Genomic DNA, 24454 nt, shown 5'->3' with positions numbered 1-24454 from the left:
TTCCTTGCCGTTCTAACAACGCTCCGGCAAAAACCCAGAGAGGCTACAGAAGCCCCTCGCCTGAGACTGAGGGTAGCAGGGTTGCTATAGAAACCACTGAGCCCACCAGGAAGCCGAGATAATCAGAGATACCAGAGACAGAAAGGGGTACACATGCACACGCAAACATATTTGTAGACACAGAAGGAAACACACACACACACACACACACACACACACACACACACAGCCCATGCTGCCTGTGTCTCTCTCCTACTCTACCTCTTTCTTCAGACTTTCTCTCTTCACTACATATTTTTTTTACTCACCCCCTACATTGTATTTCCTTAATAGTATAATTTCTCACAACAAACACAGCTTGGGCTTAATTAAAGGGTGAGTCCATTATCTTTAGAGGTTGTTTTTTTTCATTCTGTACCTTTCCAGGATAGTGTTCCTTATGTATTCAAATCCAAACCAAATCCAAAATCCATTTTTGTCAAAGTAAGTATGTTTTTGTGTCAAAATGCTGTTATCCCAAGACCTTCTAAGAACATTTGCCCATGTGACAAGATGCAGGTTGTAGGTTGCTGTATGATGGCGTTGCAGAAGCAGACAGGAAGCTGAACAAAGTATTGCTATGGACGCTGCGTTCAGGTCAGAGCAGAAAATCACAATAACACTAATTTTGGTTCACCAAAGTCACACAATAACACAAAATAACCAACCAATCAATCCAGGGATAGCATCTCCCGTGTTCTAAATTACTCAAAAATTACTGTTTTGGTCAAATAATTGTAGCTTTAAATAGAGCAACATGTAATGCTGTGGATAGGGGTACCAGCAAAACGCATTTTAGCCACCTAAGAAAATGACCACCTAAAGAAAAGTCCATATTAGTTTAAGTTTATGTGTATTTAGAATAATTATACGCTTTCTCTTGGCGTCAGACAGCCCTTTCCAACAGGGAACTGAAGCTGTTATACAGTATAAAACTCTTCAAATCCACCAGGCTCCATTGACAAAACAATAATTTAAAATCTCAGAATACAAGAGTTGCTGGTCTAACGTTACCACTGCTTAAAGTCCACAGCAGTAAAGTTACATTGCTTAGCTTCTGTGACGTTATTTCCAAACTTAGGACAGCTAACATTGACTAAGCTAGTGCTAGCGTTCACATTATTCATAACATTATTGATTTGCTTACTGTGGTAAGCCAGGTCACTCGTTTTCGCTGAGTGGGTGTTGAATGATGGATGTACTCGGCCTTAAATTAAATTGCAATGTTAAATGACTTCACCTAATAGTTAAAATAGAAGAAAAACATCTACATTGCAATAGTCTTGGTATCTAAAGCCTCATCCCATTATATAGACCTGATCCTAGTTTGTGTTTACCAATGAACAGTCTCAATCAATGACATAATTTAATCAGTAAAAATACCCCAGCAGCTCCAATGTTCTCCAGGAGGAAGAAGCCAGGTGAGCCATCACACTATGTTGCAATGAGGTGACTTCAGGCTGGCATTAGTGTAAATTACTTATAATTGGAGCAACTGGCTACAGGCTCTTTACCCTTGTGTTACATCACTTGAGCACAGGCTTGACTTGCATACTCTAATTGAGAACAACGTGACAGGAACAGACCGCAGTGGAACAGCTAGGCAATTAGAAATGAAAATGGGCTTCAGGTTGCTCTACCCACACAAACAACAGAGACCGCAACTGAGCATAACAGGGCAGGTGTCCAAATTCATATAACTTTATCGAGATTAAAAATGACAGTGATCCATGTGATGGTTTCATCTAACAGGTGGGGGGATTGTTTAAATACCAAATATCATCACTTGGAAAAGTTTTCATCAGGACTCACCAATGAGCTCCTTGTTCCTGATGTCCAGGGCCATGTTTCTGAGAGCGGTGGCCACGGCACACACCACCTTGTCGTTGTCTATCCTCAGTAACTCCACCAGGATGGGAAGGCCTTTCTCCTTACGCACTGCAGCCCGGATGTACACCGACCACTGGCGGAGAGAAATCAGGGGGAAGACACTTAAATGCCTGAATAGTAGTCTGGCAATAGTAAAAAACAATCCTGTGGTGCATTTGTGGTGACAATGTACTTCATTAAAGGAGGATTGTAGGAGTTGTGTGACAATTTGCAGCATTTAGAATTAAAGGACATTTCTAATTTTAAAACCTAGCTTTTAATTTTCAGGTTTTGTTCATCCTACCAGTTGTGATATCAATCTACTTCCTGAATAGAGATGCACAGTGAGAGCAATTACATTGTGTCCACACAACATGGTAAACAAAAGATGGTAACAATACCAAACCATCCTCCTGACTTGCTCGTGACACTTGTTTGGTTCACCTTACTTGGAAATTCACTGTGACAATGTTTGTGCATTGTGTAAAAGTAATGGTTATTTTCAATCCATACATCTTTATTCTTCCACGTATTGTCGTATTGTCACTATGCTGACTTTCTTTCTTGTTCTTTTTTTTTTTTTTACCAGACAGACCAACCGATTGTGAATAAAGTGGTTGCCATAGGAAAAAGGGATAAAAGGAAAGAACTGTGGGCGAGGTCGAATGGGAGATATTATATTCAGGGTCATTATGAGAGGGGGCATAACACTGACTCACAAGTGATATACTGTAAGAGGGAGAATTACATGAACCAGAGAGAAGAGTTCTGAGCTTGGAGACCACTCTATCCTCCCTCAATAACTATCAACGTACGCATAAATGGACTACTCGACCCTAAACGGCTCAAGTGGTGCCGCCTTGTGGGTCGACTGTAGAAGACTGGGGATGTGCTTAACAGCACCCAAGAATAGATATGAGTAAGTCAAGTGTGAAAAGAATAATTGCCAGGGTATGGTAAGGTTAAAACACATTATAGTTTTTCTTAGAGACCAAAATGGGCAAACTATAGTTCATATAATCATTTTAGGAAATAATTCACCCTTGGAGGGAAATTATCACAATGTCTTAAAACCAAGAGCTTAGTGAACAGAGCGTAGTGTGCCAGCAGTACGCCAACACAGCTTCTTTGGAAACTGTCAGCAGCACTATTCTCAAAGTCAGGAGAGAGATCTTGCTTAGAAGAGACAAAACAATGGCACACACACACGCACGCAGGCACGCACACACGCACGCGCACACACGCACACATGCAGGAAGGCCCCAAAATAGAAAATGTGATTTCCTGAAGACCACCTGCCCCCATTATTTCCTCCTTCTCCCTTGTCTTTCTAAAGCCTCCTCTTCCATCTGTATCTTTCTCTGTTTCTCTGTCCATTCCACTACCAATGGAAACAAACCAAAATCAGATCACACACAAATCTTAAACACATTTACAGGACTGCAGAGACATCCCCCTCAACCACAGTGTACTTGCCTGTCTGTAACTCACATACAGCAAAAGCAATGTTTTTTGATCACATAAACATTTCCATCGACATTCCCACAGCAACTATTTACAACGAACGGTGTCTGATGCAGTTTCCCAACGTCATTCCAAGGTTACACGCCCACACACTTTCTGCCTTGTACCCTTATATACACCTCCCTCTTGGCTAAAGCTGCCTTTACCAATACCCTCCAATATGACCGCATGACTCATATTATTAACATCTAGCTGTTTCCTTCAGTCAGCTGCTGTTGAAACCTTGCTCTACTCCCTGGTGTGTTCAGGCTTGGAGCCTTAACATTATTACAGTAATTGCATTGCTGCTGAACGATATTATATGCTATAGAACATATAACAACTTGGGATTGTGCTGGAAATAGTTCAAAGTCAGCAGGATGGTCTAGTGAGCAAACACACAATTATCTTCTGTACGCTGTGGCATTTACTGCAACCAAATCAGCCTTTGAATTTGTATAAAGACTGAACTAAACTTCAACCAGATGGTCAAGGTTTGAATAAAATTGTGTCCTTGTTCATATTTAACCCTTTATTAACTTTTCAATGGATATTTCCCTGCAATGAAGATAAATGTATTACCCAGCAAGGTGATTCTGATTTACATTTGCCCATCCTGTAAAAGGACCATCCCTCTCTAAGAATCTATCCATCCAACATTACTTTTCAATGCAGCGGTGCAGAGCAGTTCTTGGTTACAGGCGATTGTGAGAGTTTCTATAAAAGGACTCAGTCATCAGATAGGTAGCATTCACGCATAATCACACACACACTCACACACACACAAAGTAATTTGTCATGCTTACAATGTGAATAAACTGTTTTTTTCTGGTTTATCTGCACAAATAATTTGTGTACACTTTGAATCTCTGCATTCACAGCACGGCTGAGTAAGAGCACGCTCATGATGAATCCCTTCTTTTCATACTAGAGGACAACTAAATTGGTATAGACACACATTTACAGTTTCCCGTGTTTACCTGCGCTATTCTAAAAAAAAAAAGAAAAGAAGTACAAGGATTGCAAGGCAGCATGAGTTACCTTCCAGCTTCCTGCGGCCAGGTTCTGCAGAGCGCCGGCTGCTCCCTCTAGTGTGTCGGGATTGGAGCATTCAGACAGCAGGGTGAGGTAGGGCTTGACGATGGTGGGGTGCCACAACATCTGAACACCTTTGGGGGGCTCCGCCGTGTCCGGAAAGGGGCCCACGCCATCCCACTGTGAAAGAAAATACAGAGTGGGACAGATTTGTTTAATGTTAACTTAAATGTATACAAAGAAATTGTTAAGTGAACACTAAAAACTCCTTTCCAGCAATGAGATGTGTAAGTGTGATTCAACTGTGACCACACCCAGCTCTGTGATGTCAAAGGGTCCTGGAGTACACCTGTACGTCACTGCAGCAAGGTGAGAAGTTATACCACTGGGGGTCAGCTAAAACAAGATGTTCTGGGGGTGTTACACTAAAAACACACCTATAAAAACACACCTAAACGATTAATTTCAAAGGAGCAGAGAGCAACGTTTATTCAGTGTCCCTACTCTTTCCATTTGCTTTTGGGAATTCATCTGATTCCATACCTGCATCCATGAAAGAAAAATATCTGTGGATGTGTCTAGGTGCATACCCTACTACATCTCCACTCAGTACACCCCGACCTATTAAAAGTCATAGCGACACTGAGTAAATCGCTCCCTGTCAACCTGCTTTGTAGGAGAGAATGGTGATGGCGCAGAGAGGTGGGAAAGGGCGAAAACATAGAAAGGAAAGAGATGCATGTGAAAACAGAGACTATGAGAGAATGTCTCCCTCCTACATTTGCTTTGAGAAATAAACGTAAAGCTTCACACCCTGCTTCCCCTTTACCTCCATCCTCCTCCACTATGTAGTCCCTTGATGTTTGAACCTCTTTGTTGAGTGACATGCCCACACCTCTTTCATGTAGGCATAGACCCACAGTTAACTCTTTCTCTCTCTCTCTCTCTCTCTCTCTCTTCTTTTATTTCTATTTCTTTCCTCTCCTGCTTGTCATTAATATCTTGCCCACCTTTTCTCTCCTGTTGATTCTTTGTTCTACCTCTCCCTTGACTTCTCTCTCTCTTTCATTCTTGTTTGCCTCCCTCTCTCCCTCTCTCCCTAATTCCTTATTCTATTTCCATTCATTCGCTCTCCAGTCAGCTTTTCCTTTCCCTATCGACCTTCTCGGTTTCGCTCCACTGCTTCCCCTCCTCCCCTTGTCTCAAGGTAAACTAGGCTAGTGTGTGTCTTGAGAAAAGTACTGTGCTGTGTGTTTGGCTGTGCATGTTTTTATCTATACATAGATTCTCTGAACATAAAATCAAAGGCGTAAGTGTGTAGAGGAACTCTACCAAGATGCATCAACTCGTTCACAGTAGAGTACTTTCTGTTACTTAGAAACACCCTACAATACATACTAAATCATACTAAAAGAATGTGAAATGTTAGAGAATTCAGCTTTAATTTAAAAAAAAAACATATGTTTTGTTGCTAAAGTTCTATTTGATTCAAGAATTTTCAAGACACAGATATCTTGAAACAAACCGGAAATCGGTAGAATATCCTAGATCATAAAAACCTGCGTGTGAGTGTGTTCCAGTATCTATCAGAGATGTTTATGTCCAGTTCAGGCTCCTGTGCTGCTCCTTGCAGTCTGTACGTCCGAATGATTAGGGAAACTACATTACCGTCTAACTACCTGAGTCTCTCTCTCTCCCTCACTCAGTCTCTCTATCCGTCTCTCTTTCCCTCCTGCCTGGTTTCTTCCCTACATCATTTCATTGTCTCTCTCTCTCTCTCTCTCTGACCCAGTCTCTTAAAAAAGAAAAAAAGAAAAGACCCAGTCTCTTGGCTCCTTTTCTTTCTCTTTCAGTCTGTGCCTGTCTGTCTCTCAAAGTGTATACCTCTGGGTTCCTTCTATATTGGTCCTGTCTACACCCAGCTCTACCTGTCTTACTGTCTATCTCTCAATGCCTACTAAAAATGTATTCGGTACATGCAAACACATCTTTTCTCTTCTCTCTCTGTCTGTGCAAATGGTCTGTGCCCATGTGTGTTAATAGTAGATACACAATGGCCATTGGGGAAAAGGAAAGAGACAGTGTAGCCAATGAGTTGCAAAAGACTGGAGAGCTTGCACTAATGAAATAAAACATAAACATAGCTCTGGGTCTCAAGTTTAGTTTTGGGTCTTAAATATCAGTCCAGTTAAGTATGCTTTGGGCTAAAGTACGCAACTACAGGCTGTATTTTTGTCTCGGTCTTGGGCCCATGGATAATTCTAACATACATGCTCACAACCTTGAGCTCTGCTGGCTGGTAAAATGTGCTTTTGACTTCATGAAGACATGAGGTCTCGTCCATGGAGAGAATTCCACCTCTACTTTAACAGCCTGAAAAAGGCATAAAAGAGTAGACAGCAAGGAAGAGGGAGAGTAAAAATAAACAGAGAATGATGAAGCTTTTAACGAATAAAAGTTAGGTTAAAAAAAAATATATATATATATTAAATTTATATATATATATATATAGATATATATATGTATATATAATGTATGTATATATGTTTCAAATACATAAAATGTGATGAAATATAACGCAAAGAAAATTGGCTCATGAGCCAGTACATATAAAAATAAGTCAATGCTTCAACTCAGCCTGCATAATACTCTGTGATCTAAGACTGGGGGATTTTGGACTGGTGTGTTAGAATGTGCTTTCCACCACTATCATCAAAACACCAAGTGAGGATGAGTTGGCCTCCAGTAGAGTGTCACAAACTTGTGGAATATACGCCAAGTTGCCCAACACCGCCACTTTGTTATTTTTATTTCACTGCATACATTCCATCCATTCATATCTGCATTCTTTTTTTGCCCTGATCATCTCCTCTTATCTCTGTCCTCACCTGATCGGCTCCCTTCTTTTTCTTCTTCTTCTTGCCCCAGCAGCCAGAGCTCTCTCCGTCGCGGCCGTTGGCGTCGCAAAGCAGGCCATCCAGCTCCTCCAACCCCACCTGCTGGCCGTGGGACGTCTCGGCAGCCAAGCGGTACGACAGGTTCCTCAGGATGCAAACACAGTTCTCTACAGTCTGGAGATAAAGAGAGTCGGGAGAGATGAAGTGAGGTAGGAGGACGAAAGGGTGGGGAAAGGGAAGAGGAGATGAAAAAAATTGAGATATAAATGAATACAGTAAGAAAGTTGAGGTGGGATATTTGTGTTTGATGCCATTTAATGAAACATCTTGCTTTAAAACACAGAGCAAAGTCAAAGTCAAAGCATGCTGATAAAAAACGCCCACTCTCACAATTTTCGCCCTTCCACCCCCACCCACGAGCCAGACAGACGGAGAGAGTGAGAGACGGAGAGCCACAGAAAGGAAAGAAGAGAGATAATCTCAATGGTAATATGCTTCTGTATTTTGGTTAGCTTGACTTTGAAATGAGATAAGAAGAAACTCAGGTAAATGAAGAAAAATGACAAGCCCAATATATTGTATCACACCCCATTAAACAGCAAGTTCAGAGGCGAACCCGCCAGCCAAGGACCGCGTGAGTGCGTCTGCATGAGAGCAAACAAATTCCTACGTGTATGGTGTCTATGCTTAAGTGTGTACTTTCACCGAGTGTGTGCACTTGCATGCGTGTGCTTAGTATCAGTGCGAAAGAGGAGTCATCGAGTCAACAGAGTGGAAATTAACAAAGAGAAATCATCAATCTTCTCTCTGTCTGACCGTTGGATTACACAAAAACAACTAAGGAGTGTAATTGAACAGACTCAAGAGATGCAACAAACAAAACAATGTCTCACTCCAGCGAGCTGCAGTCATGTTTGAAATTCTATTCACATGCTATTATAGAATGATGTAGGAGAAGTAACATTCTATTTACAATTTACTTTGACATTTCATATTTCGATCTGTTATTTTACAGTTATTTTCAGTACCCTGATCTTTCCAGCTGCATGGTTCAGGGAATAAAACGACTCCTGATTGTGGTTGAAATAAATACGAGCTATTTCGGTTGATGAAAGGTTTTATCTGTATGATCTTGTGGTTATTTCCAAACTGTGCTTTTAGAATCTGCTTGCCCATAACACTCTACTTGCAGTATACTTCCTCCTGCAGTAGCAACCACATTTAAAGGTGCTGTAGGTAGGATTGTGATTTTGAACATCGACAACTTCTCAGTCCCTCCCCCCCTTTCTGCTAAAGCCCAAACGGTCTCCTAAGCCCCTCCCCCCACAAGGGAGAATGAATGCGTGTGCATGAGCAGTGATTGACACACAGTTAGACCTGCGCAAAACATTCATCGCAACAATATGACCTCCGGGTAATGCTAACTCACGACAGCAGGTGTAGTAAAAACACTACTGCTTTTGTCTAAAGGGGCTGCTAGAATCACCACAAACCCTAGGTTACAGATTGCCACTTTAAATATTAACATCATATAATCTATAAAATATCAGCCTCATATTGGTTGTGTATGTAGAATGATGTGCTCAGTCTATAAGGTCTTGAGCTATCATTTAAAATGACTGTATCAGTTAATTGGCTCTTAGCTGTGTGCCGTTACATAATGTGAAACCTATTTCAATGTCTCTAAAACTTCCTCACATCTGTGCAATTCCTTACAGCGTAATAGTAGTAATCTGATGATTTTTTTTAATGGGACAATCGCCTATAAAACATAATTGTCACATTACATATAGTGAATATTCCTCTGATCTGGCGCATTTCTGTCTGAGGATCTGTGAACTTGAAAGGCAAAGGGGAGAGACAGAGCTGAGACTGGGATGATCAAAACGTGTATCCTGAGAGTGATGGTGATGGGAATTTTTTGTGAGAGCACTAACCGAGACAGAACTGATTATACAAGTATTTGGGCACATGAAGTGGTAGCTAATCAGTTATAATGTTACTTGAACAACATCAGCTTTTGTAATTTCTGCTTAGACTGAAGTTACAAATACATCTTTTTAAAAATAATCTGCACAAAGTATTGGTAAAGTAGAGCTACAAGATATCAAGGATATGTTGTTAATCTATTTTCGAGTAAGTATGTTTAATGATGGACCAGATTAGTCTGCCACCTGAACAGGCAGGTGAGTAGAGAGTGTGAGGATATAGTCTGGGCAAAGCAGGTGTGCAAAACAAAGGCAGTACAAAATGAGCACATGGCTAATGTGCACCGCTTTTTCCATCAGTGACCACGTGCTGGTGCACCTGCCAATCAGTCTTTGTTACTGTGGCGACAGCAATACTCCTCTGGTGACTGCAGTCAGATGGTGAAGAGGGCGGGCGGTTAAGCAGTGATTAAGAATTGCCATTTAGAGAGGCTGTGAGACAGGGAGACCTTGAGAAGTCAGCCATCCACAACACTGTTTATGTACTACTGACTGGCCCTCACATACTATGTCGTGAAGACAAACATGCCAACATGGACGTGTCTTCGCACAGAGAAACACAAAGTGAACATAAACCCGCTCAACTTTGACTATTGGCAGAGCTAAATTGGCAGCAAGAAGTGCTGCAACACTTTGAATTTGAGAGCTTAAATTTGCCCAAAATAAAACATGTTGATGAACTGCACGCTCCTTGAAAACTAAAAGTTGTCTTCCTCGTGGCAGTGAAAGGAGGTTCAGCCATTGTTGTTTTTTTATTTCTCACCTCCTGTTCAATGAGAAGATTTCACCACTTTGTCTACAAGAGAGGGCAGGAGACACTTTTTCTCTTGCAGTCTAACTTAATGATTTAGTTTGAAAATAAGAGCATACATTTTTGCATTGCAATTTGTGCAGGCACCGTCATTCACATGACATAAACAGCAAGCCAGGATGTTCAGTCACACACACACACACACACACACACACACACACACACACACACACACACACACACACACACACACACACACACACACACACACACACACACACACACACACACACACACACACACACACACACACACACCTTGCTGTCGATCTCGCTGCTGCCCAGAGAGGTTTGGATGACGTAGAGCAGAGCATCTGTCAGGCCGTCACACTCCCTCATCCTTCTTCTCGCCTCCTCACCTGCGGAGCTTACATTCCTGCAACAAACACACACAAAAACGGTCAGAGTATGTGTGTACCGTATGTGTCTGTGTGTGCTAAATAAAAAGACAAAAAACAAATGGGCAAAGAAAGAGAGTTGGTTAGAAGGGAAGATAAGACAGGAAGACAGATTGAAGAAAAACGAAAACTGGTAGCGAGAGGTGTAGAAAGACGGAGGCAGAGAGATAGAGAGAGAGTGAGAGAGTGAATGAGAGACAGACCAGGGAACCTGGCAGCTCTTTTGAAACTACACAATTGAAAAGAGACCATTACAATTCTGGATACATTTCAATCTATGCCCCAAAGGCTCACTTCAATTTAAAGCACTTGACTTGAGCCCAAAAAAAAGAAAAGGGAGAAGAAAAGCTGCTTTAGTCAGACTGTTGTTTCCTGAACCAGCCAAGGCTCACAACACCAACGCTGCTTTGATAATTTAACAATATTGTACCATTTATTATCAACACCTTTGCCAATATGATGATATGATCATTTGAATTGAGCCGGAGGTGCAGGTGGGTGGTGTTGGGTTGGATTTGTTTGGGTTTCAACATGGAGCTGTCTGTGAAATAGATACTCTCAGTCCAAGACACTGACTCATTTGCCAGTGTCAATAACATAAATATGAAACCGAAGAAGTGAGGCATGAGATAGATTATTTATTTATTATTATTCTATTTCCCTTCCTCATTACAAGAAAAAATAGACACAGCTAAATGTTTATGTAACTTTAAAAAAATGACATGATTTAAGGTATACACAACATTATACATCAACCAGAGCATAACAATGCTTACGCAGCAGTGGACTGACTCTACAGGGAGTAATTATGATGCTATATGAGTTATGTAAATTCATTAGGAAATGCTGCACATTACTGCACATTAACTCAAACTGAAAATAGTTAGGATGGTCAATACTGTGAAATATGACCAGAAAATTGAGGAATGCGTACAAATATTTAAAAATTTATTATCGACGTGGAAGAGAGCCATGCCATAAATAGCAGAAGAGATCATTTTGACATCCATTACCTGGTGCTATGAAGACAAAATAATGGGCAGGTTTGTACTTAAAAACAGGTAACTTCACACACAGCTTTTTTCCTACATGTTCCTGGAGTTCATTTTCCAAAGAAAGCTATCAAATATATAAATAATAATGAATTTCCTTCTCAAAGAAAAAAGCATTCACTGAAATATAAAAGCAAGATTTGTTTCTAAGTAAGTATAGTGTGTGTATCATCCTGAAGACCAGATTATGAAGATTATTAGGAACACCTAGAAATTATCTAATCAATCAATCACATGGCAGCTGCTTCAATGCATTTAGGGGTGTGGTCCAGGTGTAGAAAATCTCCTGAACTCCAAACTGAATGTCAGAATGGGAAAGAAAGGTGATCTAAGCAACTTTGAGCTTGGCATGGTTGTTGGTGCCAGACAGGCTGGTCTGAGTATTTCAAAATCTTCTCAGTTACTGGGATTTTCACACACAACCATTTGTAGGGTTTACAAAGAATGGTCTGAAAAAGGAAAAACATCCAGTATGCTGCAGTCCTGGGAGGCGTAAATGCCTTGTTGATGCTTGAGGTCAGAGAAGAATGGGCTGAGTGATTCCAGCTGATAGAAGATCAACTTTGACTCAAATAACCACTCGTTACAACCGAGGTATGCAGTAAAGCATTTGTGAAGCCACAACACGCACAACCTTGAGGCGGATGGGCTACACCAGCAGAAGACCCCACCGGGTACCACTCATCTCCACTAAAAATAGGAAAATGAGGCTACAATTTGCACGAGTTCACCAAAATTGGACAGTTGAAGACTGGAAAAATGTTGCCTGGTATGATGAGTCTCCATTTCTGTTGAGACATTCAGATGGTAGAGTCAGAATTTGGGGTAAACAGAATGAGAACATGTATCCATCATGCCTTGTTACCACTGTGCAGGCTGGTGGTGGTGGAGGTGTAATGGTGTGGGGGATCCCTTTTGCTTTCAGAACTGTTTTAATTCTTTGTGTCATTGATTCAACAAGGTGCTGGAAGCATTCTTTAGAAATATTGGCCCATATTGATAGGATAGGGTCAAACACGGTATTAGTATGGTGTTCCTAATAATCCTTTAGGTGAGTGTATAGCTTTTAAGGGAATCAATATTAGAGCCATAGCAAGCATAGTCTAGTATGTGTGTGTCTGTCTATGTGTACAGTAAACACCAAAGTGACAAACATATACACAGTGTCACAACCACTCAATATCTTTCCTCAGCATAGTCACAATGTGCAAAATAAATTTTTGTCAATTCTGTTCAAAGTGACAATGGAAGAAGAGAGTGGTTATATTACACAATATTGTCCCTGTTAGAGTAGTGATAGATTGAGAGTGGGGATACATTACTCAGGGGAAGCAGGTACACATAAAAGTTGATGAGAGCATAGATGTTTTGAGGTTATTACTACAGTTGATCCTCTGGTGGTCATATTGAAGGGCTACAAATGAAGCTCAGCGCAAATTCTTTCAGGAAGACGTCATTAACCCAATCACTACTCATTCTTAAATCAAATCAGCTGTTTAGAAGTGACGCTTTCAGTTAAACCAATCAGACTTGGCCTCCAACTTCAAGGGCCAATCACAGCCTTACAACTTTAAATCTGTTCTCTCCCTGTGCTGTCAGCTGTCGTTGCAGGCCAAGCGCTCGACTCTCCTCCTCCCCTGACTCCTCCGGTCTTTGAGTTTCTCCCGGCTGACCATTCTGTTGTCTCTTTGGTCCGGTCTCTGGTCTCTTTCTCCGCCGCCACCGGTGTCTAGGCTCCATCGGGGGGTTATGTTCCTATTCTCTACCCCATTAAAATATTATTAATTCGATGGAGTCTAATCTCCAAAAGACTTTGAACATTTCATATTATACAGTTGTACAATAAATATTTTTGCATATCTGCAAACGAAGTCTCTCCTGACTGAATTGTTGACGAGGCCATGAAAAGCTGACTGTGATGTTTTAACTGCATGGCTGTCTCAGTATTTAATTCTGCGCTGCTTTTGACTGAGAATGGACCAATGTATAACTAAACTGACTTTGTGTTTAGATGATGCCTACAACACTTTAGCCACCAGGAGCCTACTGAACATAACTACTTTGATGTGCTTTGCACAATATAATGTGGCTTGTAGCTGTATTTAAACTTTATCAAACTACAATGATGCTTCTTGAGGGTTGAGTTTTGAAAAAAGAAACCAAGGACTAAGACAAGGCAATAACACACTTACCGTATTTGCTAATATCTCAGTGTCATCATACAATTCCAGTATGGGATTTAGCTTAAATACAACTGTGTGAATATACAGCATCAACGTTTTTTTTATATCTCTATATGTATTGCCTGGTTGTTACATAATAAACCTTCATTTGAGGACAATACTGCAATGAACCTCCATTACGCTTCCGTAGTGATAAGGGAATACAGGTGCAGATAGCTGGCAAAATAGAGAGCAAGAAATCAAAATAATTAACAAACCAATTATAAAAGTTTGGTAACACGAGTTTAAACATCTTTCTTTAAAGGGGAAATGTTGTAGAACAACAATATATGTGTGAACGGGGAGATGCCGTGATGGCATGAATGAATAAGTTCATCCATCACATTGGCATTATAAAGAGATCACAGCTGTTTTACCAGTCATTGAGATGAGGTCAATCATTTATTGTACTGATGAGAAAGGAAACGAGCGAGAGAGAGGTAGACACAGCAACTCAATTAAAACTTCCAGAGAAGGTCAAGTCATTTTCGCCCGCCTTGAATGCTAATGGCCAAACAATCGCACAATGGAAAACCCGCTCAGCAGAGACACAATTCTGAGATGGTGTATTGCTTTAATGCTCAGTTTTGAATATACTGACTTCTACTGAGACTTCTGTTAAGTTTTTTTTTGTTTTTAATCTGATGCCTTATCATGGGTGAAGGTGATAACTGCGCAACATAAATGTTTAAGTAAGAGAACTTTCACAAAATGGGGATGTTTGCCAGTATTGATGAGTGCCTAAAAATGCCATTGCTCCCGTTTTATATAGATATAAAGGACAAGAATTTAAAGTTCTAGGGGGGAAAAAACTGAGAGCTTCTTTTTTGGGCTTTTTTGACTTTAATTGATAGGACAGCTGAGTCCCCCTGCTGTGTCCGACAACTGGGCAGTTGAAATGGGGAATCAAAGGCAAGAGCGCAGGCTGGCGCACGTCAGTCAAAGTTCTCCATTCCTGCATTTCCCACACTTACTTATTTTAATGTTACATTGAAATTGCACAGTCCTGAGGGGACGACATGCAGCAAAGGGTCATGGGTTGGACTCACACCAATAAGTAAGAACTGAGCCTTGGTACTGGGGCGCACGCTCAACCAGGTGAGCTGATAGGGTGCCTCCCAAATATGTTTTTTAATGGTATAGCTAACTAGCTTTGCACAACCAGACCACATCATGCAAGCTCAGTTTAGTCAGACTAAAGACTGCTGAATAATTGGTTTTCCTTTCAGACAAGGTGTTGTAGAAGCACAATTCTGCAACTGCATGTCCTATTTCTTGCACAATATGTAATCAACACGTACATGAAAAATAAAAGATATGAATAGTTTTAGTTTTGACATTTCCACAAAAACCACATGTTTTTTTCCAGGCTAAAAATTATAAACACAGACCAACAATAGCCCTGTGAGTGGTGCATTAATTCAATCAGGTGTATGAAAGGTTTAATTTGTTAACTGAATTCATCCATGGTCTTGCTAAACAACAATGGTCACATTGACAGGTCACAATGGAATCTATTGATGTTTTTTTTAAGTAGAAAGCTATTCTGTATGCTTCTATGCAGCAAGATAATAAAAATGATATGGCATATACAGAATAAAATAAAAGAAAGCGATAAAGTATATGCATTATCAGTAAATAAAAAATTCCATGCAAATTGCTGTGCAATCTTTTAAATACCTAGAAATGGTATTGTACTATGTCATGCCTTTAACTAATTTGGCTGCCACTACACTGCTCTGCAAAGGCCTGTACACAGCTGTCCCATAGAGAAAACATTGCTGTGTGTGTGTTTGTGTAAATGTAAGAAAGAGTGTGAACATACCTATGTCTGTGCATCAGTGTGTGTGTGTGTGTGTGTGTGTGTGTGTGTGTGTGTGTGTGTGTGTGCTGGCTGCCTGTGCACATGTGCTTGTTAGTCTAGTGGTTCTGTAATGAAGCATGAAATATTGTGCCTTCCTGCAACACGCCTTTCCTTCTGTGCTAGTTACTGACAAACACAGCAAGGCTAGGATTTTGTATGCAGAACATAGCCTGCTAACTTTTGTTTTCTGGGTGTAATGTTTCCTCTGGCATTTTCACGTCTTGCTGTGTTGCATCACGGAATATTTAGATAATGCTAGCTTGTTTGTTTGAGTCAGCTTCCTCACTCTGACATATGGGATTTATGGACCCTGGTAACATAATCTGAGCATATGGTTATCGCTCAGAGAGAGAGAGAAGGAGAGAGAGAGAGAGAGAGAGAGAGCAGATCAGATGGCATATTTCATAAGAAGATGAAGGATGAGAATGGAACGTGACATTTTAAGCAATGTGTCTGTGCATGGACTCTAAAAACACTTTGCCGAGAGAGGGCACATGTGCACCTACGTGCTGGTTTTACTTCTGTGTATGTGTGTTTGTGTGTGTATGTGAATGACGGTGTTTGTGAATGTCCTTAAATTTAACTGGTAATCTCTACAATTTAACGAGTCCATTACAGGCTTACACTGAATCCTATCTGATGTCACTCCTCATTAATTCAGTCTGACTCATTAGACTGCCTCATTAAATAATTACCTATTGAACAAAAAGACACAGAACTTAATTAAGCATCCCATTCAGAATTTAAAAGTTGTTATTAGGTGCAGTTAAGCAACAGGAAAGTGCCATTGGTTCTAGTGCTTAAGAGCAGGCCATTTCCCGACTTTACATCATAAATGTTTTGAAAAATACATTGTCTAGTTATCCTAGTAATGGCTACTTTTGGCATTAAATGGTAACATTCAATAATTTCTGTCTTTAGTATATTGGAAATGTTGGCAGTGTTGTGGTATGAGCCCTCTTTCTGGGAAAAACATTAAAAACTAATTAAATATTTATTAAAGTGCCGCTGGGCCGGCATCATTAGAAGTACATAAACACAAAAAGATGTTTTAAACAAATAAAAAAAATTAGGGAATGAAGAAACTGAGTGGGGTTCACCACTTATTGAATTTTAGGTTTCCTGTTACACATTTAACCTCTGTAGAGGCTTCCCTATGTCTCCTTTTCTTTTAATAAACTGGTCAAATTGTATCTAGATTTTCTCAAACGCCATCAAGTTTTTTTTTTTATATATATATATATGTTAATCGCTCCATGGACATACATTGTTCTTTATTCTTGATCCAAGCACCAATTGAAGGTGCCTCTATTTTCTTCCTGATGAGAGCAATAGTCCTTTTTGCCTGTAGTATAGCAAAATCAATACATTTATATTCTTGGGGTTTCAGATTCAGATTTGTTGGATACAGGTGCAGCAACATCATCTTAGGGTCCACTGGAATGTTCACAGACAAAATGAACATGGTTTTATTGATCACCTCCCTCCAGAATGTTTGAATTTTGTCATACTCCCAGACACAGTGCATACATTTTCCTTTAGCCTCTTTGCATAATTTGTCCACTTTTATCAACGTTAAGTACCTTCCTTAATGGATAGCATGTCAACACCCACCTACTTTTTTCAGTTATCACCCAGCAACCTGTCAAACATTGTATCATCAAACCTTTAGGCTACAAACTATTTCTTTTGATTGATTAATCTGGTCCATTGCACCAAAAACTAAAATATAATTGGCATTGCTCTGGTTTCTATATGCCTAGTAGTCTCTTGGCAAACCTGTTATCTACTGTATGCACTTTCCATTTGATTTGAAATGTAATCAGTGTACACAAAGCGTCTACTATTGCAACTACAATTACATTACAAAAAGGAGAATGTTTCACTGTAATTACTGTGGTACTGTTAATGCAAAAAGTGCACAAAGTATATATGATCACAGTAAAAACATCATAAATGGTACAATGATTAAGGACACATTAATAATTTGTGAAAAGTAGCATCCCCACATAAGTGAGAACAAGTTCACTAACAAGCTTCCTGCTATCTGCAGAAGCTGGCTTGGCAAGTTGACCTTGTTTTTCACCAATTATAACATTTAAAAGATACTAGACCGGTTATACAGTTTTCATTTAACATTGATTTTCCTTTACAGGCTGCAACAGTGTACCTCAGGAAATGAGTTGAGAGTCACTGATCAAATCAGACGTTAGTCACTTCTCTGCAGTTTGAGTTGTTTGGGGATTCATGCAACATGTACAGGAAAGATGTGAACATGAGGGAATCTCAGACAGATGGCTCTCTAATGTTGCTCAAGGAACAAATGACCACTGAGTGACTTTGTCTCAAACAGCTGGTGTGTGGTAGCTCTGCACAAGTGTCTGACCATGTGCGTTTGTGTTTGTGTTTGTGTGTGTGTGAGGGGGGCACAGGCAGCAGAGGATCATCACCAGATGGAGCATACATGAATACAAACCAATTAATATCACTAAAATATGGAAACAAAGTCATTCGTGACCACACACTCCTTATTCTTGATTCATCTAATAACTCATTCGACTGCTCTATCACAACTGTGGGTGTTTGAAAGAAAACAAAATTAAAGTGTTCATGAGTGTGTGATCATGGCAAGTACTGAAACACACACACAAAACCAGTGTGTATAGCATGGAGGCAGCAGGTTTTCTCCAGATTGGCTATAAACCAACAACCTGCAGGGAGGCAAACAGCCCCTGAATGGAGGATATGGAAACCCCTTCATAGGAGACCTTGTGTCTGGCCTGATAACACGTACAGTACGTGTGTGTGTGTGTGTGTGTGTGTGTGTGTGTGTGTGTGTGTGTGTGTGTGTGTGCGTGTGTGCGTGTGTGTTTGTGTGTGTGTGTGTGTGTGTGTGTGTGCGTGTGCGTGAATAGGGAGGAGCTTGTGAGTGGTTGTATGTGCACAAATGTGTGTGTACTCGCATGTGCATTCAGACATGCACATATAACTTGTTCACATACAGTACATAAACACTAAAACACACACACAAACAACTAGACACCAGTGTATGCAAAGGCGTGTACACACTCTCATGCATTACACAGACACACAAACGCACACAGCGAAGGGATAATGAGAGAGGTGAGAGGTCTGAAATTGAGCTGAGCTACACTGGGACCTTAACATCGTGGCTTTGTATCACTTTAACCCCCCAGAACAGACAGCGAGATAGAAAACAACCCTGGCGAGCAGCAGAAACACCTCCATTACTCTCTGTGTCTCAGCTCCCTTCTTTCAGATCCTGTTAGTCTGTACTTCTCATTGTTCACCACTCCTACATTCTCTCTGTTCTAATCTTTCCAACGTGTGGCCTTCTTCTCCTCTACTCTCCTGTCCCCCTTCTCCTTCTCTGTAGCTTCACAGTGCGGAGCAGTGCACTGACAGCATCATTTGTCTTTCCCCTGCATCTTCAGAGGTACAGTACACACACACACAAACACACACACACACACACACACACACACACACACACACACACACACACACACACACACACATGCACATGCACACACATACACAAAACTGATAACTTAGTCTTTAAAGTTGAGGGTAATATATATATTGCTTTCGGGACAAACAAACAACTAAAAGAAACATCACAAATGCTTCTCTTGCACGACATTGAAAAACATTACTTTTAAATAATCCATTTGTTCAAATAAGAAACAACATATTTTCCATGTACCCCTACTGGTACATTAGCCATCCAGATGGTGAAATAGATTTTATTTCAAGAGTTTTAAGTAATATGAGACTTGGCAACGCAATGGAGGTGAGTTTAGTTTGTGACATGCAAATAATTAAAAGCTCAAGGAGCTCAAAAGGAAGCTCTTTCTAGTGTTCATCATACCAAGAGAGCGTAGATGGTAAAAGTGTGTTATCTTGTGATTTTAGGTGAACTAATCAGGATAGACAGACAGGAATGGTGGGAGAGAGACACGCAGCAAAGGTCTGCAGGTCAGATTCGAACCCTGGCCGCTGAAAAGGCCTCAGCCTACATGGGGCGCACGCTCTTACTGGATGAGCTAGAGGTCGCCCCTCCTCTTTTCTAGTGTCATGGCTGACACTTAGCAATTGCCAAAAGGTGGCAAATACTTACTGTAGGTATGACTAAGTCTTAGACATGCACCATATGTACGTGCCAACACATACTGAAGAAAAACTTCAGCTAATTTGGCCATAGACAAGACAATTCAATTATGTGTTTATTTCACATTCTCAAATATTGTAGCTTAAGTATATAACTGCAAATGAGAATACATTTTATAGATACAGTATATTACACAGACGAATAACATCATAATCACAATCACCTATATATTGTTATATACACCATAATTTTTCTCATGCATTTAAATGGTTGCCAATATTCCTTACAGTTAACAATATAATACAACCCAAATGCAAATGCAAGACTGCAAATCAGCCTACAAAATATAGCTATATCAGCACTGCTCCAACTCTGACTCCCCCCAGTAGAAAACAACATTACAACTTTCCCCAATGTAATACTTATTGCAAATGAAAAGCTATTAGTGGACTGGATTAGATTTGTACAGGTTTTTTGCGATATTGAGTTATTGCATATAATCATTGTCCTGTACCACAGGCCCCCATGGCAGTTCCTGTGCTGTTCCATTAGAATGCTGAGAAACAAAAGCCGGAGAGGTTTATAACAAAAAAATACACTGGATTTTACCTTCCAAACACTTATTTAATTGCATGCAAGCAATACACCTGGCACTGCAAGCTGCGGTTAAAATTTAGTATAGATATCAAAGTGGTGTACTTCACAATACGGTAGGTTCTCTGAGGTACTGCAGAAATACAGAAGTACAAGAGCTATGTTGCTATAATGTTTACGATATTTGTACTGTTTAAATAGTTGAATACAGATAAATGCCTTTAAAGAAAAAAAGGCTCTGTGTCTCCCACTGACTGGCAGGCAGCAGTCAGGGAAATCTGACTAAAGAGCATTCACAACTAAAAGCTTGCAAATATTTATAATCACACGTTTTGGATATTTGGGAAAACCACATATATGCAAGCGGGTATTGATATTCAAAGTGATAACAAATGGAACAATTACCAGAGCAACTGGAGCCTTTGCTTTGGTATGTTGATTGCATAAACACAATGTAGCACCTTACGCACACAATGAATGCATACAAAAACCTGTTTGTAACGTCTTCCGAATGGCTTTGAAATGTGTTTGAGAGACATTCAATAGCTGGAGATAAGCATTCCAAACAGCTTGAGAGAAGCCCTGCAAAGCGAGCGAGGTGAGGTTTAATCCAGAGGCTGCTGGTGGTTGATTGAGTACACAGCTCAAAGAGAGACAGCCAAGTGGACATGGAGTTTTTTTTCTAAACCGTTTCAGCCCTCTGTGGAGTTGGTGTGAGAGTGTGTGTACATAGACGAACACAAGTTGTTGTATGGACTCAAGAGCCAGAGCTCCTTTTCTGTTCTAAGGACAGACAAGTGAAATACACGCAGCCAAAGTTTAAAATCACAACTATAGTAGTGTGTTTGTGCAGGGGATTTTGTTATGTACAAAGATTGAACTTTCCAAGATTGAAAAGTCAAACAACTGCAATCTTTTGAGTTAAGCATGCCAATTCAAATTAGTAGTTTCACTGCAAGATGGCTGAAAGAAAATGAGGAGTAGCTGTATGTAGCATGAGCAATTGTGTTACGTAAAGTAAGAGATGGACACACTAACACTAAAACTAAATCAAATGCCTGACTGCTAAGACTGGCCTATTGTAATGGCACTGTAATACTTTCCATTTGATGAATTCAACTGTGCATAGTTGATCAGTGATGCTTGAACTTCTCCGACTTCTGACAAGTTAAATAAAGTAACTGAGAATACAAAACTGTACGTTGTCCTTCAATATTTCAAGCTTTAACAACTAAGGAGCATAGATCATCAGCACAATGCACCAAAAAGAAAGTCTTGACACACAAAGGACTCATACAATTGGAGGAGTTGTTGCTATGGTTACCAGCACAAGTTAGTGTGTGTGTGTGTGTGTGTGTGTGTGTGTGTGTGTGTGTGTGTGTGTGTGTGTGTGCGTGTGTGTGTGAGTGAGTGAGAGAGAGAGCGAGAGAGAGAGAGTAAATGAGTGAGAAGCAGAGAGAAACTGTGCACAGAGCAGTGTTTATAGTTTGTGAATATATGCATCTCTAATTACACAGCAGTGAACATTCCAAAGAGGCAACATCCATTCACACACACAATAAAATGGTCTCATTACGGTAAATCTCAGCAACAAAGAAACAAGAACACAAAGAAAGTGGAAACACATTCAGTGTGTGTTTATGTCACTCTGTTGTATTCTTATAAATGACAGTAAGATTAAAGAAGAGAGAGGAAGAAAAAAAGTGCATATGACTGACAGAATTGTGTGTGTGTGTGTGTGTGTGTGTGTGTGCATGTTTTGCTTTTACCTGAGGCAGCCTGTAGCATTGCGCAGCACCTGGGAGGTATGAAGATGGAGCTTGCGGTCGTCATGGTGATTGGGGGAGGAGTCCCAGTTAGAGTGGGGTATGATGACGCTATTGGTCAGAACGGCCAGGGCGTCCTGGATGATTGGCATCTTCAGAGCATCACACGATGACAGGTTCCACAGCACACCTGCACACACGCAGAAAGAAAAACACATTAACAAAGTAGTTTATTTTAGCATTTTTTGTAAGCAAGTTTTATAGAGAAAACAAAGTAATTAATGGCACATTGAAATGCACGTGTCTGCTATTTGCAATAATGAAAAAAAATACAACAAACTTTTTCCAAATAAAGTTTTTCATAAAGAATAAAAGCATATAATCTTTGTTTGTTCTGGCAACATAACTATTAAGCATGTAAACTCATAACAAAAACATACAGCATGTACTAAAAATCACCAACTCAGAATTTCTGCTGTGTAACATTTTGAACATCCTGGCTGCAATGGCTAATGATGTAGGTAAACCAGAATGCTGCTTCATTTTATGACTATGTTAAATAATGTATACGATATGAATGATGATGATTTGATAGGTTTGTGTTCCTCATTGAAAATCAGTTAAACAAATTTAGCTGAACTACAAGATAGATGTCTCTCTTTTCTTTTGCTACAGTGCAGTGTGATTCATTCCTTAACAATCTTTCTGTTAAGGCTCCTGTCAACTCTGTGTGCTCTGAGCACATCTAAGTGAGGACAGCGCTCTTTTATCAATTTGCTTTTTCTCCTCTTTATTCCCTCTGTCAACTTTCCATGACATTCATAATCTTATATTTTGAGAAATTTCAAAGCAAATGGTTCCATTAATCTCTCAGTGATGTCACAGGAAATACATTTGGTTATATTTTGTAAGGTCAGAGCAGTTTAAGCGCCGTTCTTCTGATTTCAGGTTTAAGAAATCAAAACAACCCAAAGACTTTTTTTTAACCTTCTGCATATATCTGCGCAATCTAATCTGCTGCACTGAAACACAAATGACCCTTCTGCATAATGATACTGATCTCAACCAGACCTTTCTGTTGCACTGGAACATCACAAATAAAGTGTGGAGGTATTTTAGGACTAGCTATGCGGGACAAACATTACTCAAAATTATGCCTTTTGAGAATGCCACCCCTTCTTTAGTTCTGGAATCCAACTCTACAATCTACCTGATACTTGTGATATCTCAGGAAATTAATTAGTTTTTCATTCCAGGAGGAAAGCCAACTGTCCAACCAATGCATCATTTATCACACACTGTACGGTGGAGAACACACATGCACACACATATACACACATACACACACACACACGCACACACCCTAAGCATATGCAGAGATATACAGTCGATGTATGCACACATCCACAAGTTGGCAGAGAAACTTGCAAGTTTGTATGTACACAAGGAAACTTTCATCACCTGCAAGGACAAAAGTACTGTACACTAACAAACCCCCATGAATGCTACAGTAACACTTACAGTATGGGTACACACACACACACACACACACACACACACACACACACACACACACACACACACACACACACACACACACACACACACACACACACACACACACACACACGCACACTTTCCTTCTTCTTGTCAGATGGAATACCAGATGCCAGAAGCACTAGCCTTGTTGGTCAGCTGTAACACACACACACACACACACACACACACACACACACACACACACACACACACAATTCTTCCACTGATCGAGCAAGAGATACAGTAGATATAGTAACAAACAAACAAACAATAACGTTAATGTGGGAAACAGAGGGTGTCAGAGATGAAAGACAAAGAATTAGAAACAAATGAGAGGGAAAGAGAGCTGGAGGAGCTGAGCGATGGGTCAGGGAGACAGCAACAGATTGAGATGACGGAGGAGGCATGCAACACGTTTTTTATATGACAAACTATAAAAGGTCGCTGCATTGAACGTCACCATCTCTCACGTATTTGTTGTCAGACTCCAGATGACGCAGGTCCCTGATGACAGATGTCATTCATTTGCACAGTTACCACACAAATAGGAGATGGTCACAACTCTAGAGACACTGTGTGATTTGTACGCAATTTACCGGGTCCACAGAAGCTGTCAGCTGGCTGAACGATGTTCTGTTTATTCCACAGTACAACGTGCACAATCAAATTTCTTGTAGATGTGAATGTAAATTAAACATAAGGATGGCAGGGAAGTGCACAGCAGAGATTATAAATATTGTCTGACA

The 24454-nt window shown here is 40.3% G+C and overlaps 1 protein-coding gene across 1 annotated transcript in view; it reads right to left on the bottom strand.

The window, feature by feature from the left end:
* The window catches only part of ctnnd2a (catenin (cadherin-associated protein), delta 2a), a 251489-nt gene that overhangs the window by 48732 nt on the left and 178303 nt on the right, over positions 1-24454 (bottom strand). Inside the window, exons 15-19 of the mRNA XM_028569226.1 lie at positions 22173-22359; positions 10400-10517; positions 7335-7517; positions 4453-4626; positions 1852-2002 (exon numbers count right to left, since the gene is read on the bottom strand). Of these exons, the coding sequence (XP_028425027.1) occupies positions 1852-2002; positions 4453-4626; positions 7335-7517; positions 10400-10517; positions 22173-22359 (813 nt within the window). The remainder of the gene's footprint in view (positions 1-1851; positions 2003-4452; positions 4627-7334; positions 7518-10399; positions 10518-22172; positions 22360-24454) is intronic.

The sequence above is a fragment of the Perca flavescens genome, chromosome 22 (genome assembly GCF_004354835.1).
Source record: "Perca flavescens isolate YP-PL-M2 chromosome 22, PFLA_1.0, whole genome shotgun sequence".
Lineage (NCBI taxonomy): Eukaryota > Metazoa > Chordata > Actinopteri > Perciformes > Percidae > Perca > Perca flavescens.
Note: the sequence above shows the minus strand (reverse complement) of the source record. Positions and strands in the feature narration are given on the sequence as shown.